Below are 17,204 nucleotides of genomic sequence, written 5' to 3' on the forward strand. Positions count from 1 at the left end.
AGAAAGTTGTTTACCACTTAATACAGCAGCTATTGAACTGGATTAGGGCAGCAACATTGTTATATAAGCCATACAATTTGTGGATTATGATACAGAAAATATGTATTTTTGCTTAAAGGACATTAACCACCAGGATCAAGGACTGTAAACCAAGCACAATGACCTACTGGTGTGTGTCCCCTATGGCAGGATCCACTCTTCTTTAAGCTTCCTATACCCTTATTTTTAAGAAAAAGCTTATGCAAATGAGTCTGAAGGGCTCCAGGTTCCATTAACACCTATGTAGCCCTGAGCCCCTCAGGCTCATTTGCATAATATTAAAAGCCTTTTAAAAAAAAACATGGCATAAGAAGCTAAAAGAAAGGCAGATCCTGCTAGAGGGGATGTTAGCGTGCTTAGTTAGCGTGCTTAGTTTACAATCCTTCATCCTGGTGGTAGATTTCCTTTAAGACTCCAAAAAGTAAATGGATTTTAACTTACAGTCTTTACACACTACAGGTATTTCCAGGAAACACCAACCCCATCGATGTCGTATACAGCGCGTTCCCAAAGCCCGTCCTTACCCGATTTGTGAAAATACGTCCTGTAACCTGGGAGACTGGCATTTCATTAAGATTTGAAGTCTACGGCTGTAAAATTTCAGGTAAATTAATTTTCTTTGAAAAAAAAAAATAATTAAGATTTCAACTTTTATTTGACACTAAACTTTCTATGGAATTCACTGACCACAATAGGGGTATAAAACGTCCTCGTCTACTGGAAGGCAAATCTAGACAATTCTTATAATTATAGAGTTCAATGCATATGCTGTAAGGTTCAACAATACTCCACGGAGTGAACTGTAATAAGTTGACTTGTAATAACCACATAATAAAAGCCTTTATGGGAGAAATAATAGGTCCTTAAAGGCTCCTTCACCTGTACAGTTGTAGCATATTTGACCTCACGTCGCATTGTTCTTCATGCCCTTTGGCACCCCCGGTCCCTTAATTCCTTTGTGAAGACTTTGCCTGGAGCGGTAACATTTTTCCCTCTTTACAAGGTAACTTTGTAGTTTGGTATTCTCACTGTTGAGGTTGCACCTTGGTTATTAATTGATGCAATTACGTATTCACACACAATACATGCAACATTATTGTTTTGGGTTAGCAAGCCAATTTAGCACCAAGCAAACTGCATTGCTGATGTTCGCAGGGCCCCTGTGTGTGCAATTAGGAGTTGATTGCGGCTGACTCCCACCGTCTCCAGTCCCTAGGTATCCATTTAATGTGATATAAACACCTGAGCACAGCTGTGTGGCTTCATTTACTATGTCATGCATAGACGGCACTAAGAAAATGTTTGGAGTTTTTGTTCCCTTTGCTGCAGCTGAAGCAAAACATAAAAACCATTTATAATATCATGTCACGCGCCCCAACATCTACATTTCGGAGAGGAAATTCTAGTAGGACAGGAAAGTGAGATGTTATCGAAAACTGCTAATTATAGCTTTGGTATTTAAAGGTTTCAGATGGGAAAACATTTTTTTTAAAACTTTTGTTATAAACTTTTTGGTCTGGTTCCTCTCCTTCCCAGTCCCTTCTTCAATTCTGTAATATCCTCACCTGCTTCTAGGTCTACCCTACATACTATTTGGCGGATTTATTAAGGCTTGGACTGGAGAATAAACCTCGTACAGGGGCGCGGAGTGGGCAGTGCTGTAAGGCCATGCACTGGCGCATTAGCCATCGTCTGCGCCAGTTTCTGATGCAGGTTGTGAGGAGGTTCTGAGCTAGGCAGGTCTTGCATAGAATGGATATGAGAACACAATCATGCACCAGTTATACTAAGACAAGAGCCTTTTTGGATATCAGTTGTGATTTAGCCAGAAAAAAATTACTAAAGTTTGTAGGTTCCAAAAAACCCTTATATCCTCTTTATAGATAATCAGATTATTTGAACGCTGTATAAATAATTTAAAATCTTATAAATTCTATCTTTCAGATTATCCATGTTCTGGAATGTTAGGAATGGTTTCTGGACTTGTATCCGATTCCCAAATTACGGCTTCAAATGAGGTGGATCGTAAATGGCTTCCGGAGCATGCTCGTCTGTTAACCAGTCACAACGGTTGGGCACTTCCATCGCCGACCGATCATGTATATACCAACGAATGGCTGCAGATTGATCTTGGCGAGGAGAAGACTGTACGCGGAATAATCATTCAGGGTGGGAAACACAGGGAAAATAAAGTCTTCATGAGAAAGTTCAAAATTGGATATAGCAATAATGGGAACGACTGGGAACATATCATGGACTCAAAGAAGAACAAAGCAAAGGTAAGAAAGAGAGTCCAGACTAAATTTTATTGCCAAGAACTTAGTAGATTTGATATATTATCAAGTTCTACAGAACTTTACAGGAGCCGAAATGTTTGTGTTGACGATCCATTGTTTATGATTTTAGTAATCCTACTCTGTATTTTGGTAATTTTATGCACAGATGTGTCCTTATCTTTCCTCTTGGCTTGAGATACTCCAAGATGTATGGACCAAGTTGGCGATCTACCGTAAGTAGCAATCTTAAATTGTTCATTTCGAGACATCTCAAGCCAAGAGGAACAGTAAGTAAAAACACACTTGTGCTTTCTACGCTCAGGTTTTGGTCTTCTCAACCCCAATATCTAAGAAAGATGTAAGTGAAAATCAAAGAACAAAATTATCAGTCCAGTACAGCATCGCCTTCTATGTACCGCTTTCATCTCGATGAAATATTCACATAACTAGATGGTGTCCTTAAAATGGGTCCCATTATTTATGCAAAATATTCAAAGCCCCTTCTTAATAAAAGAGAATTTTAGAAAATCTCAAGGATAAGTCCTGACTTCAGTCGAATTACAAGAATGAAGTTTGACATGTATAAATTTTTTAAAACCAGGAACGGGTTAGTCTTGCATGCAAATAATGGAGGGACTTTCAGTCAAACATCTTTTGATTAGATGACAAATTGCTTGAAGTGGATCTTATTACTTCGCTGCCACAGTCAATTGGTACAAATCCGAACAAGGTAATTATGTGTAATATATTCCATGAGGCGGATAGAGCTTCCATAACTTTTGATAGCCTTCACACATAGTCAAATTTAGGCAGGCAGTTGCCTAGGGCACCCTGATAGGAGAAGTGAAAGGATATCTGACAGCTTGTCTTACTTGATGCTTTTGAGATGTGTCAATCAATATGGCATCTTCAAGCTATTTGTATAATCTGGAACTGTGATTCCCGTTGAATTACAATCACAATTGGAGGTTTACATCTACGTTGGAACTTGGAATCTCTGTTTGAATTGTCGAAACTATAGAGCACCATGCAAAAGCTAGTTTTTTCTTGTAGGATGATAAATACTGTTACAGTTACCTGGTGAATCCCATTATAAGTCAATGAGGTCCATCAGGTATGATTGCTATCCATCATTTCTATGAGATATAAATACAACCTAAATAGAGATGAGCTTGATGCTCGTCCGAGCTTGATGCTCGGTCGAGCATTAGGGTACTCGAAACTGCTCGTTGCTCGGACGAATACTTTGCCCGCTCGAGAAAATGGCAGCTCCCGCCGTTTTGCTTTTTGGCGGCCAGAAACAGAGCCAATCACAAGCCAGGAGACTCTGCACTCCACCCAGCATGACGTGGTACCCTTACACGTCGATAGCAGTGGTTGGCTGGCCAGATCAGGTGACCCTGGGATAGACTAGCCGCTGGCCGCGCTGCTCGGATCATTCTGTCTCTGGATGCCGCTAGGGAGAGAGCTGCTGCTGGTCAGGGAAAGCGTTAGGGTGTTCTATTAGCTTACTGTTAGGCAGGAGTGATTCTCAAAGAACCCAACAGCCCTTCTTAGGGCTACAATAACGTTCTACTTTTTTTATTTTAATTTGCATCTTTTACCATTTTGTGAGGAATTAGCAGGGGGACTTGCTACCGTTGTGTTTAGCTCTTAGTGGCACACATATCCATAGCAAAGGCTGAAGTGGCAAAATTCAGTAGGGGTTGGATTTCTATTAGGCAATAACTCAGTGTCATCTCATCTGGCATAGTAGTGTGCTTCCTTTGATACTTGGCTAGAAAATAGCCATAGGAGAATACAAATAGCTTCTTGAAGCCTACAGTAGCGTTCTATATATTTGATTTCTGGTTGATCTGCTGGTGGCTGTAGTTTCTGCAGTGCATGTACTTGCCAATTCTGAGCAATTTGTAGTGAGACTTGCGACCGCTGTGTTCTGCGCTTAGTGGCGCACATATCCATAGCAAAGGCTGAAGTGGCTAAATTCAGTAGGGGTTGGATTTCTATTAGGCAATAACTCAGTGTCATCTCATCTGGCATAGTAGTGTGCTTCCTTTGATACTTGGCTAGAAAATAGCCATAGGAGAATACAAATAGCTTCTTGAAGCCTACAGTAGCGTTCTATATATTTGATTTCTGGTTGATCTGCTGGTGGCTGTAGTTTCTGCAGTGCATGTACTTGCCAATTCTGAGCAATTTGTAGTGAGACTTGCGACCGCTGTGTTCTGCGCTTAGTGGCGCACATATCCATAGCAAAGGCTGAAGTGGCAAAATTCAGTAGGGGTTGGATTTCTATTAGGCAATAACTCAGTGTCATCTCATCTGGCATAGTAGTGTGCTTCCTTTGATACTTGGCTAGAAAATAGCCATAGGAGAATACAAATAGCTTCTTGAAGCCTACAGTAGCGTTCTATATATTTGATTTCTGGTTGATCTGCTGGTGGCTGTAGTTTCTGCAGTGCATGTACTTGCCAATTCTGAGCAATTTGTAGTGAGACTTGCGACCGCTGTGTTCTGCGCTTAGTGGCGCACATATCCATAGCAAAGGCTGAAGTGGGAAAATTCAGTAGGGGTTGGATTTCTATTAGGCAATAACTCAGTGTCATCTCATCTGGCATAGTAGTGTGCTTCCTTTGATACTTGGCTAGAAAATAGCCATAGGAGAATACAAATAGCTTCTTGAAGCCTACAGTAGCGTTCTATATATTTGATTTCTGGTTGATCTGCTGGTGGCTGTAGTTTCTGCAGTGCATGTACTTGCCAATTCTGAGCAATTTGTAGTGAGACTTGCGACCGCTGTGTTCTGCGCTTAGTGGCGCACATATCCATAGCAAAGGCTGAAGTGGCAAAATTCAGTAGGGGTTGGATTTCTATTAGGCAATAACTCAGTGTCATCTCATCTGGCATAGTAGTGTGCTTCCTTTGATACTTGGCTAGAAAATAGCCATAGCAATAGGATAGGATTGTTTGGTTCTAAAAACTCAAAAAAAAACAAAAAACACAAAAAAAAACAAAAAACACAAAAAAACACACAAAAAAAAAAAAAAAAAGTAAAAAAAAAAAAAAAGTTATAACTCTCATTTTAAAAATGTTTAACCCCAGGGCTAGGGGTAGAGGACGAGGGCGGGGACGTGGGCGTCCAACTACTGCAGGGGTCAGAGGCCGTGGTCCTGGGCGGGGTGAGACACCACCTGCTGATGAGGGAGCAGGGGAACGCCGCAGAGCTACACTCCCTAGGTTCATGTCTGAAGTTACTGGGACTCGTGGTAGAGCACTGTTGAGGCCAGAACAGTGCGAACAGGTGATGTCGTGGATTGCTGACAATGCTTCGAGCAATTTGTCCACCACCAGTCAGTCTTCCACGCAGTCCACCCATGTCACCGAAATCCCCACTCCTCCAGCTCCTGCACCTCAGCCTCCTCCCCCCCAGTCTGCCCCCTCCCAGGAAAATTTGCCATTTGAACCGGCATACTCTGAGGAACTGTTTTCTGGACCCTTCCCACAGTCACAAACCACTTGTCCGGTTGCTGCTGAGCAATTTTCCGATGCCCAGGTTTTCCACCAGTCACAGTCTGTGGGTGATGATGACCTTCTTGACGTAGTGGAAGTGTGTAAAGAGGTGTCCGACGATGAGGAGACACGGTTGTCAGACAGTGGGGAAGTTGTTGTCAGGGCAGGAAGTCCGAGGGGGGAGCAGACTGAGGGATCGGAGGATGATGAGGTGACAGACCCAAGCTGGGTTGAGAGGCCGGGTGAACACAGTGCTTCTGAGACGGAGGAGAGTCCTCGACCTGAACAGGTTGGAAGAGGCAGTGGTGGGGCCAGACGGAGAGGCAGGGCCAGAGCTGGTGCATCAGCGCCACTGTCAACTAGTGAAGCTCCCGTGGTGAGGGCTCTTGCGGCGAGGGCTAGATCTTCAGAAGTGTGGAGGTTCTTTAAGGAAACACCGGATGACCGACGGACTGTGGTGTGCAACATTTGCCAAACCAGGCTCAGCAGGGGTTCCACCACTACTAGCTTAACTACCACCAGTATGCGCAGGCATATGAATGCTAAGCACCCCACTCAGTGGCAACAAGCCCGTTCACCTCCGGCCGTGCACACCACTGCTCCTTCCCCTGTGTCAGCTGCTAGTCAGCCCCCTGCCCAGGACCCTGGCACAAAAACCCCATCGTCGCCTCCACGATCCTCCACAGCATCCACCAGCGTTCAGCTCTCCATACCCCAGACGCTGGAGCGGAAACGCAAATATAGTGCAACCCACCCGCACGCCCAAGCCCTTAATGTGCACATCTCCAGATTGCTTAGCCTGGAGATGCTGCCCTATAGGCTAGTAGAGACCGAGGCCTTTCGCAACCTCATGGCGGCGGCCGCCCCTCGGTATTCGGTCCCCAGCCGCCACTACTTTTCCCGATGTGCCGTCCCAGCCCTGCACCAGCACGTGTCAGACAACATCATCCGTGCCCTGACCAACGCCGTTTCTGACAAGGTCCACCTGACCACGGACACGTGGACGAGTGCTGCCGGGCAGGGCCACTATATATCGCTGACGGCACATTGGGTTAACTTGGTGGAGGCTGGGACCGAGACTGACCCTGGGGCTGCTCATATACTGCCGACGCCGAGGATTGCGGGGCCTACCTCGGTCCAGGTGTTTCAGGCCTACTATGCCTCCTCCTCCTCCCACCCCTCCTCCACCTCCTCCTCCGAACTACCATCCGTGGGCACGGCGCCATCAGTCGGTAGCTCTAGGCACAGCAGCAGTGCCGTCGCTAAGCGACAGCAGGCGGTGCTCAAACTGCTGAGCCTAGGCGACAAAAGGCACACCGCCCAAGAGCTATTACAGGGCATCACGGCGCAGACTGATCTGTGGCTGGCACCGCTGAACCTCAAGCCGGGAATGGTTGTGTGTGACAACGGCCGTAACCTGGTGGCGGCTCTGCAACTCGGCAGACTGACACATGTGCCATGCCTGGCCCATGTGTTAAATCTGATAGTGCAGCGTTTCCTCAAGACATACCCCAATCTGTCTGATTTGCTCACGAAGGTGCGCCGCATCTGTGCGCATTTCAGGAAGTCCAGCCCAGATGCTGCCACTCTCAGGGCAGCGCAGCGCCGCCTCCAACTGCCCGCTCACCGACTGTTGTGCGACGTGCCCACGAGGTGGAATTCAACACTGACCATGTTATCCAGAGTTTACCAGCAGCGCAGAGCGATTGTAGACTGCCAGATGTCAACTTCCACCAGAACTGGTAGTCAGGTCAGTCAGCTTCCTCAAGTCTACAATGAGGAGTGGACGTGGATGTCTGATATCTGTCAGGTGCTGAGTAACTTTGAGGAGTCAACACAGATGGTCAGTGGCGATGCCGCCATCATCAGCCTCACCATCCCGCTGCTTGGCCTGTTGAAAAACTCTCTGGTCAGCATGAAGTCGGAAGCTTTGCGCTCGTCACAAGAGACGGGGGAAGAATATTCCCTTGTTGATAGCCAAAGCACCCTGAGGTCTGTTTCTCAGCGCATATCGGAGGAGGTGGAGGTGGAGGAGGATGAGGAGGAAGAGGAGGAGAATGTTGGCGAGACACAAGAGGGGACCATTGTTGAGTCCTTCACTGTTCAGCGTGTATGGGCAGAAGAAGAGGAGTTGGAGGAGTTGGAGGAGGAGGAAATGGACAGTCAGGCCAGTGAGGGGAGTGAATTCTTACGCGTTGGTACTCTGGCGCATATGGCAGATTTCATGCTAGGCTGCCTATCCCGTGACCCTCGCGTTCAAAGAATTTATTCCAGCACCGATTACTGGGTGTTCACTCTCCTGGACCCACGGTACAAGCAAAATCTTGCCACTCTCATCCCTGCAGAGGAAAGGAGTGTGAGAATGCATGAATACCAGCAGGCCCTGGTGCACAAGCTGAAACAGTATTTCCCTTCTGACAGCGCTAGCGGCAGAGTGCGTAGTTCTGCGGGACAAGTAGCGAGGGAGAGTAGGCGAGCAGGCAGCTTGTCCAGCACTGGCAAGGGTACGCTTTACAAGGCTTTTGCCAGCTTTATGTCACCCCAGCAAGACACTGTCACCTGTCCCCAGTCTCGGCAGAGTAGGGCTGATCTTTACAGAAAGATGGTGAGGGAGTACGTAGCTGACCATACCATCGTCCTAAATGATCACACAGCTCCCTACAACTACTGGGTTTCAAAGCTGGACATGTGGCACGAACTGGCGCTGTACGCCTTGGAGGTTCTTGCCTGCCCTGCCGCTAGCGTCTTGTCCGAGCGGGTTTTCAGTGCAGCTGGTGGCATCATCACCGATAAGCGTACACGCCTGTCGACTGACAGCGCTGACAGGCTGACGCTTATTAAAATGAATAAAGGCTGGATTTCTCAGAATTTCCAATCTCCACCAGGTGAAGGAAGCTCAACCTGAATAATTGATCCACTCCTCCTCCTCCTCCTCATTTTCCTCCTTCTCCTCCTCTTTGTACAGTAAAGCAGAGGAAAATGGCTATTTTTTGACAGGGCCCACTGGCTCTTGCTATACTTCATGCATTTAATTTTTCTGGAGGGCCACCTACCCGGTCCTCTGTTTGAAACAATTTTTGTGAGTGCCACATACAGGCACTCAATCTATTCCATTTTTCTGGAGGGCCACCTACCCGGTCCTCTGGTTTGAACAATTTTTGGGACTGCCACATACAGGCACTCAATCTATTCCATTTTACTGGAGGGCCACCTACCTGCTCCTCTGGTTTGAAGAATTTTTGGGACTGCCACATACAGGCACTCAATCTATTCCATTTTACTGGAGGGCCACCTACCTGCTCCTCTGGTTTGAAACATTTTTGGGACTGCCACATACAGGCACTCAATCTATTCCATTTTACTGGAGGGCCACCTACCTGCTCCTCTGGTTTGAAGAATTTTTGGGACTGCCACATACAGGCACTCAATCTATTCCATTTTACTGCAGGGCCACCTACCTGCTCCTCTGGTTTGAACAATTTTTGGGACTGCCACATACAGGCACTCAATCTATTCCATTTTACTGGAGGGCCACCTACCTGCTCCTCTGGTTTGAAACATTTTTGGGACTGCCACATACAGGCACTCAATCTATCCCATTTTACTGGAGGGCCACCTACCTGCTCCTCTGGTTTGAAACATTTTTGGGACTGCCACATACAGGCACTCAATCTATTCCATTTTACTGCAGGGCCACCTACCTGCTCCTCTGGTTTGAACAATTTTTGGGACTGCCACATACAGGCACTCAATCTATTCCATTTTACTGGAGGGCCACCTACCTGCTCCTCTGGTTTGAACAATTTTTGGGACTGCCACATACAGGCACTCAATCTATCCCATTTTACTGGAGGGCCACCTACCTGCTCCTCTGGTTTGAAAAATGTTTGGGACTGCCACATACAGGCACTATCCAAATTAAATTGTCTCCATAGCAGCCTCCACACGTTGTCTCCATTGCTACCTCCAAAAGTCGTCCATATAGCTGCCTCCATACATCGTCCCTTTATCAAACGAGGTGTGTCAGGCAGAAATTTGGGTTGTTTTCATGGATTCCACATCAAAGTTGTTAACTTTGTCGCCACCCTGCTGTGTAATCCACAAAATATACTTGCAAACTTTTACCATTTAGGGATATTATTTCAGCGCTTCTTGCGCATCTGTTTACATTCCCCTCACCCGCCATATCCTAAACTTATAAGAACGCTACTACACTTGATCTTATACAAAAGTGCTGTTTGGGGAGTAGCCTAGAGACAGGGGCTTGGATTTGCGAAAGCTCGCCTGGCAGCGGAGCGCCAGCTCCATGCGCATCATGCGCTTCTTGCGCATCTGTTTACATTCCCCTCACCCGGCATATCCTAAACTTATAAGAACGCTACTACACTTGATCTTATACAAAAGTGCTGTTTGGGGAGTAGCCTAGAGACAGGGGCTTGGATTTGCGAAAGCTCGCCTGGCAGCGGAGCGCCAGCTCCATGCGCATCATGCGCTTCTTGCGCATCTGTTTACATTCCCCTCACCCGGCATATCCTAAACTTATAAGAACGCTACTACACTTGATCTTATACAAAAGTGCTGTTTGGGGAGTAGCCTAGAGACAGGGGCTTGGATTGGCGAAAGCTCGCCTGGCAGCGGAGCGCCAGCTCCATGCGCATCATGCGCTTCTTGCGTATCTGTTTACATTCCCCTCACCCGGCATATCCTAAACTTATAAGAACGCTACTACACTTGATCTTATACAAAAGTGCTGTTTGGGGAGTAGCCTAGAGACAGGGGCTTGGATTGGCGAAAGCTCGCCTGGCAGCGGAGCGCCAGCTCCATGCCAAGATCCAACTAACATAGTTTTAACTGCAGCACCTTTAATCTACTACTAGTTCACTGCCTCCATACATGGTCCCCTTATCAAACGAGCTGTGTCAGGCAGAATTTTGGGTTGTTTTCATGGCTTCCATGTTAACTTTGTCGCCACCCTGCTGTGTAATCCACAAAATATACTGGCAAACTTTTATCATGTACCGATATTATTTGAGCACTTCTTGCTCACCTCCTTTGGTTCCTCTCTGCCACCCATTGGTTTGAAGCCTGAGTCCATTTAGGGTATGTCGCCATGACACTCTCTAGCCTGCTGCCGCTGCCTCTGCATGCCGTCCCCTATAGTGTCAGGGTCAATTATTGCATGTTTTAGATGCTATCTAGCTTCATTCTGTCACTCTGTCATGGCCATGCTGTTGCCCATAATTTTGGCATAATGGTGCGTTTAAGCAGCCTCAGAGGCATCCATGCATGCTGCCCCTGCTGTTTCCTGTCCATTTCCGTGGTGTTTCCATCCTTTTCTGAGGTTCCCAGGTGTTTGGCCAAGCTTCCCTGTGCAGAGCCTTGGTCCCCTTGAAAAATGCTCGAGTCTCCCATTGACTTCAATGGGGTTCGTTATTCGAGACGAGCACTCGAGCATCGGGAAAAGTTCGTCTCGAATAACGAGTACCCGAGCATTTTAGTGTTCGCTCATCTCTAAACCTAAACCATGTATCGGTATTGGGCTGTTCGACCTTATTATAAGTCAGTGAGGTCCACCAGCTGCCATTGGTGTCCATCGTTTAACAACTAATACTTGAGTTTTCCGAAATGATGATGGTAAATACAAACCCTAACTTAACTGGGAATCACTGCTTGGGACAATACCCATTACCTGGTCCATATAATAGGTGAGTGGCTATCTAATTCACGGGAACTGTTCTCATATATTGTGATTTTTGTATTTTTAGACATTTGAAGGCAATACAAACTACGACACTCCAGAATTACGCACCTTTGCCCCCATACCAACCAGATTCATCCGGATCATTCCCGAAAGAGCATCCGTATTAGGTCTTGGACTACGAATGGAGCTGTTGGGTTGTGAAGTTGAAGGTAACCAACCACATGCATAATATATGCACACACTTCCTTATTTCCGTCTGGCAAAAGAACTAAGCTTGACATATATTTATTGTACTTGAAGCCCAGTTACATTATCGCTAATGCTTTTGTGTTTCTTCATTGATAATCTATCCGATGGCCAATCTCCTTGGATTTACAATCCTTAATAGAAGGAACATTAATGTAACACACAATGTCCTCCTTCCATATCCTGTAGATGGCCCATTATGGTCATTTGCATCTGTCATCATCACTAATGTATATTGTAAGGGGCTTAGCGTTTATTCAAGCAAATGACCACATTGTGTCTTGCTCTTAATTGGTTAATGAATCAACGTCGGCTTTGATGTATCATTGTACGGTGTTCTGGGATGAAGAGAGGGCCAAGGTCCCTAAAACTGATTATTATTGCACATCTGGGAGGGTAGACATATGTATGTTCATGGAATGGAAATAGCACTTCACGTAAATGTAACCACAGAATATTTTCTCATGACCGCGATATGCACTTTTTGGATCATATGCATTGGAATTGGATTAGATCTAGATTTAGATTATTTTTATACATGTTCTCTCTTTAACTAAATAAATTATTATAAGTTCTACAACTATAACATAGGTAGAGTTCCAGATCTTCACAAATTTTAAGATAATATATGTCCAAAAGTGAATGAGAACTCTTTCGTAGAGACTACAACCCTAACATAAGAATATTCACTACATAAACATAAAAGACAAAAGTCCATATGGGACAATGAACTTACAATCTAATGTGATGACCACTGTTTTTCAGCACCAACCGTAATCCCTACCACTCCCAAGATCAGCGCTGAAGATGACTGTGACGATGACCAGATTCCCTGCCATAGTGGGACCAGTGAAGACTACAAGCTCACAGGTAAGTTACCGTTACTGAACCAATGTAATATTCCTATGAGCCACCGATGAAGCAATTACTTAAAGATATTAAGAATAGTAATGGGATTAATGGTGAATGTGTTTTAGGGTCCCTTGAGGAGTCATTTAAGTGATATAATAAAAACTTCCATTCCTAAACAATAAACATTGTTATCATTAGGGTTCACATACATGGAAAAACACATACGGGCCCTACCAACCCAGCAGTGAAAAACATTTTTACCAATACATCAACATTTATCACCTACTTACATTATAGATGATTCATGTTTGAGACCCCCACAATCATGAGAACTGGGATCCTCTGTTACTAATTAGAATGGAGTAATAGTCAAAAATTCAAGGGGTTTTCCAGCTCAACAAGTTATCCTCTTTCCACAGCTGATTGCTGGGGGTCCTAAAATAACTGTCTATGGCACTGATGGAAGTAGTTGAGTAATGTTGTCAGCCATTGTTGCATATTCTACCAGCTGCTACTTTCATTTTGGGGTACAATGGACCTCCTTTCTTGTGATTGATGGGGGTCCCACCATTGGGAACCACATATATCAGCAAGTTATCCATTAACTAAAACCAGTTGTGACTGGACAACCCCTTTAGCACTTTTGAGCTCTTCAAGATAGATTTTGTTTGGAGTTTCAGCATGCAAGCTTGACCCCAATGTTAATGTTAAATGGGGGAAACTCAGTCTTCATCCTGGGGATAGGTCATAAATATCAATCTTGTGACAAGATTATTCCATTCATATACCTTATGTACAGTAAAACCAGAAGACCAGAGACACATAAGGTTCTAGAAAGGTGGACCTATAGAAAACCATATTCCTGTAACTTGCCCAGAGCCGTTGTGGTACAGTATGGGTTCACCGGCTTCTATAGATGCCAAGTTATTAACCAGAATAAACTGGAACCTAATAATATACACCAAATCAATCAGTCACGGCTGAAGTCAAATAATAAATCCAACATAATTACTCAAAATTCATGAATCTCTACAGACCATTTTGGTTCCACATCATAAAACGTTATATGTTATTAACACTTCACCTGCTCATTGGTTTTTATAACTTTTACAAGTCCTAATTGTTGAGTATTTGGGGGGGAATGTGAATGTAGACCCCGGGACAGGTTTAATTATCCAACCTTGGGTATTTCATTAAACTAAATCTGGAATGTATTATACAACCATAATGAAAGTCGTTATAGGGCTGGTGTTAGGCAACACATCAACAATGGTCCGGTTTAGAATTTCGCTCATTGCTAATTTACGTTTTCATTGTTGAGAAATCCCATCCTGAAACTACACAAACTTGTTAGACTCTAAACCCAACTATGTAAAGTGTAATATAAACCATCGAAGGCGGCGAAGATTAGCCACATGGTCCTTGTTAAATGCTCTTACAAGTGGATGTTTTTGCCTTTTTTGTGCAATAATTACCAGATCATTAAAAACCTCTTTACTTTCCTGGCTTGAAAGTTCATTATGAAACGCAGAGAGATGGACAATGGCGCAGGATATTCCAGTTTCCCAGAACTGTTGTAAAACCAATAATCCAATAATTGCCCAGATTGCTCCGAGATCTATTACACCTGTTAATATTTTCAACAACTCGCACAAGCTGTCATTCATAGGTAACACGATAGTCAAGACATTGATCATTTGGGATAATTTAGTTCATGGAGGTTATAAAATGAATAAAAAACACATGAGTGACACAAGCCCCGGTAATTGTTACCAGCACCTCGAGTGTGAATCTAGCTTTAATCGACGCCAGCTTTGCTTCACTTCAAAGTATATTACAGTAAACCTATACCCTTTGATATTGCAGTAAGTGCATATTTAAGAACTTTTTGGACAATTTTTGGATTATTAAATTGAATTGTTGGTGGTAATTTTTTGCTTTGTGCTTTTGCTCACACTTTGAAATGAACTCTATGCAGTCACGAGAAGATCAGATCCCTATCTGCAGATCTAATGGATCACTTTTACTGATCCTAGTGTTACTTTAGTTAGAAGGCATCTATGGAGCCAACTAAAGAACTATCTGTGGTCGTAGTATCCAAAGTTTGGAGTCAAAAGTCCCAGTACATGCTTTTATTTCAGAAACGGAGAGAGAATAGATATCTGAATACCCCAACAAGTAATAGGTGAGAGGGACTATGGGGCACATTTACTTACCCGTCCGGATGAGTTCACAGAAAGTGCGCTGTCCGTCGATAATGCACTGTGCCGCGATTCACTAAGATCGTGCCCCCGATATCCTGCATGTGTCACTTCCCCGCTCAGGTTCCCGGAGTTCACCTTCTTATTCCTGCTCCATGTAAGTGCTTGATCTTGCGACACAATTTGAAAGTTAAATCCTGCGCTCAGTCCGAATCAGTCGGATCGTCAGACGGCACCCAAAAAAACTGTGTGCGACACAATCCCCTTTTAAATATCTGTCACAGCCATACAAAACCCGAAAACGTTGGAAAGTCCGACGGAAGTGCGCCCGCGGAACCTTAGTAAATGTTCCCCTATATCTTTTAGGCTGTGTCTGGAACAAGGCCGCTATCTTGAAAGCCCCCATATTGGATCGAGGTCAAGTGTTTTCATTGGGAAAGTGGTCATGTAGAAAATTAATGAACACCAGATTTGTCCCAGAAATTAATTCCCTCAATCAGATTTGCAATATCATAACATTTGGATCCAGAGCATCCATGGACACCACATCACATAGCTGTGCATCACAGGGAACGTTCCTGGTTGTTGTTGCAGCTTTCTGTGTTTATTTCTTTTGAAGAGATTAGAAATCCGAACGTGGCAATTAACTTGTGTGACTATTCTGGTCTTCTCCAACCATTCCTATTAGAAAATCTGTGATCCAATAGGCTTTCAAGACGGCAACCATGTTCAGGACCCTAAAAGATAGGCCTCCTCACCCATTACTTGCTGGGGTATCATTTTTGTTTCTGAAATAAAATGTTGTCCTGGGATTTTTGACTTAACCTGTATCTTTACGGTTGACTCTATGGTGGACTATGGTATCAATAAGATCCAAAATGATGGGGCCTCTTGCAGCCATAGTTTGCTCAAGAATTCCGTAAGAAAACTTATAAAACCTAGGCCTTCCGCTATTATATAATCTGTGACTTAAACTGTTTGCCTCAAGCAGGGAACGGCTGGCTCTCACCAATTACCTAACAAGCAATCTTTCACAGGCAACAATGATGACTGACAGCACAACATTTGCTGTTTTCCAATTATCCATGCACTCAACATATTAAAAATAAAAGAGAGTTAATGTACGCCAATCACCCAGGATCCTCAGACTCAGACACCCATCCGCTTATAATAGTGAATACTTAATGATGATCATTGTGATATATGGAGCATTAGTATGATCTATGCAACATTAATATGACGGATGTACAATGTGTCGCAGGATTATTATAGACTTTACTTTTGAGCTGTCATGTAATATAGGAATCAGTGGCTGCAGCAAATTGTATCTAATAACGTATTTCTTTGTTTTAGCTGGAACTACTATTCAAAGTACAGAGACACCAACAATAAAAGACATCACAAACTCAGGTAAGAAGAAGATACTTGTCTGTTCATGGAAACTATACTGTAGCTTGTGTCAGAAGGTGACCCCTCCATCTACAGGGGCCCCCAACTGCATCTACATTGTATGTAAAGCTGGCCAGGTACATTAGACGGATGTGATCCCGTTGACCATCTAGCGTAAGGCTTCCTTAGCTTCGCCAATGGTGAACCCTAGGGATCATGGAGCTCTATGGAGCTCATGGACCTGATTGGCTGGTGCCTTCTTTGGCTGGACCATGATTGGTGGTGATTTCATCAGTTTATCCAGTGGAACTTTGAGTCAACCCTTTTCAGCTTAGAGGGTATGGTGGATTGCAAACCATAGGTCGAGTTCACTACTTAGCTATATTCACATACAGTGCTGTGGAACAGGCTTTAGGAGTAATCTGCCATATCCTTAAATACTTACCCAAAAGGACATGTAACGCAGTGGAGATATCACTCAAAGATCAGGGGCACTAATGCAAAATGTGAAATGTGACATGTTGTTAAGGCCCCCAGAACCTGGTAGTGACTTCTACCTATGAACCCAATCTAGCCAGTTTCAGTTTGACCCAGTAGGATTTTCTGATGGGCCTAGGGTCCCGCCAGAGAACCACAGGATCCTTCAGTGGACCTGTGGTCCAGCCAGAGGACTAGAGGATTAACCAGTGGACCCATGGTCCAGCCAGAGAACCATAGGAACTTCCAGGGAGGTTCCAACCGGTGGGCCAGAGAATCCTCTGTTGGGCCCAGGGTTAGAAGATTTACAGAAGAAGACAATCTAATTTGGAGATTAGTTGGGCCAAATTCTGGGAGGAGGTCAATAATGGGTGTGCTCCAGAATAACTTTATCGAGTGAGCCCAAGGGACCTCATGCCTCTAGCTATACCCCATATGCATTACTATGTATAGACATCCTTGCAGTTCTTTCTTCTTTTGGTGGACATTTGTTTTCCTCTTAGGGATATAATA

At 44.5% G+C, this 17,204-nt stretch overlaps 1 protein-coding gene across 1 annotated transcript in view; it reads left to right on the top strand.

Annotated features, from left to right (window-relative positions):
* NRP1 (neuropilin 1) overlaps positions 1-17,204 on the top strand; it is a 133,280-nt gene that overhangs the window by 99,306 nt on the left and 16,770 nt on the right. Inside the window, 5 exon segments of the mRNA XM_072154040.1 lie at positions 499-643; positions 1,984-2,318; positions 11,591-11,735; positions 12,538-12,642; positions 16,179-16,235. Coding sequence (XP_072010141.1) covers positions 499-643; positions 1,984-2,318; positions 11,591-11,735; positions 12,538-12,642; positions 16,179-16,235 — 787 coding nt within the window.

This window comes from Engystomops pustulosus, chromosome 5 (genome assembly GCF_040894005.1).
Source record: "Engystomops pustulosus chromosome 5, aEngPut4.maternal, whole genome shotgun sequence".
Lineage (NCBI taxonomy): Eukaryota > Metazoa > Chordata > Amphibia > Anura > Leptodactylidae > Engystomops > Engystomops pustulosus.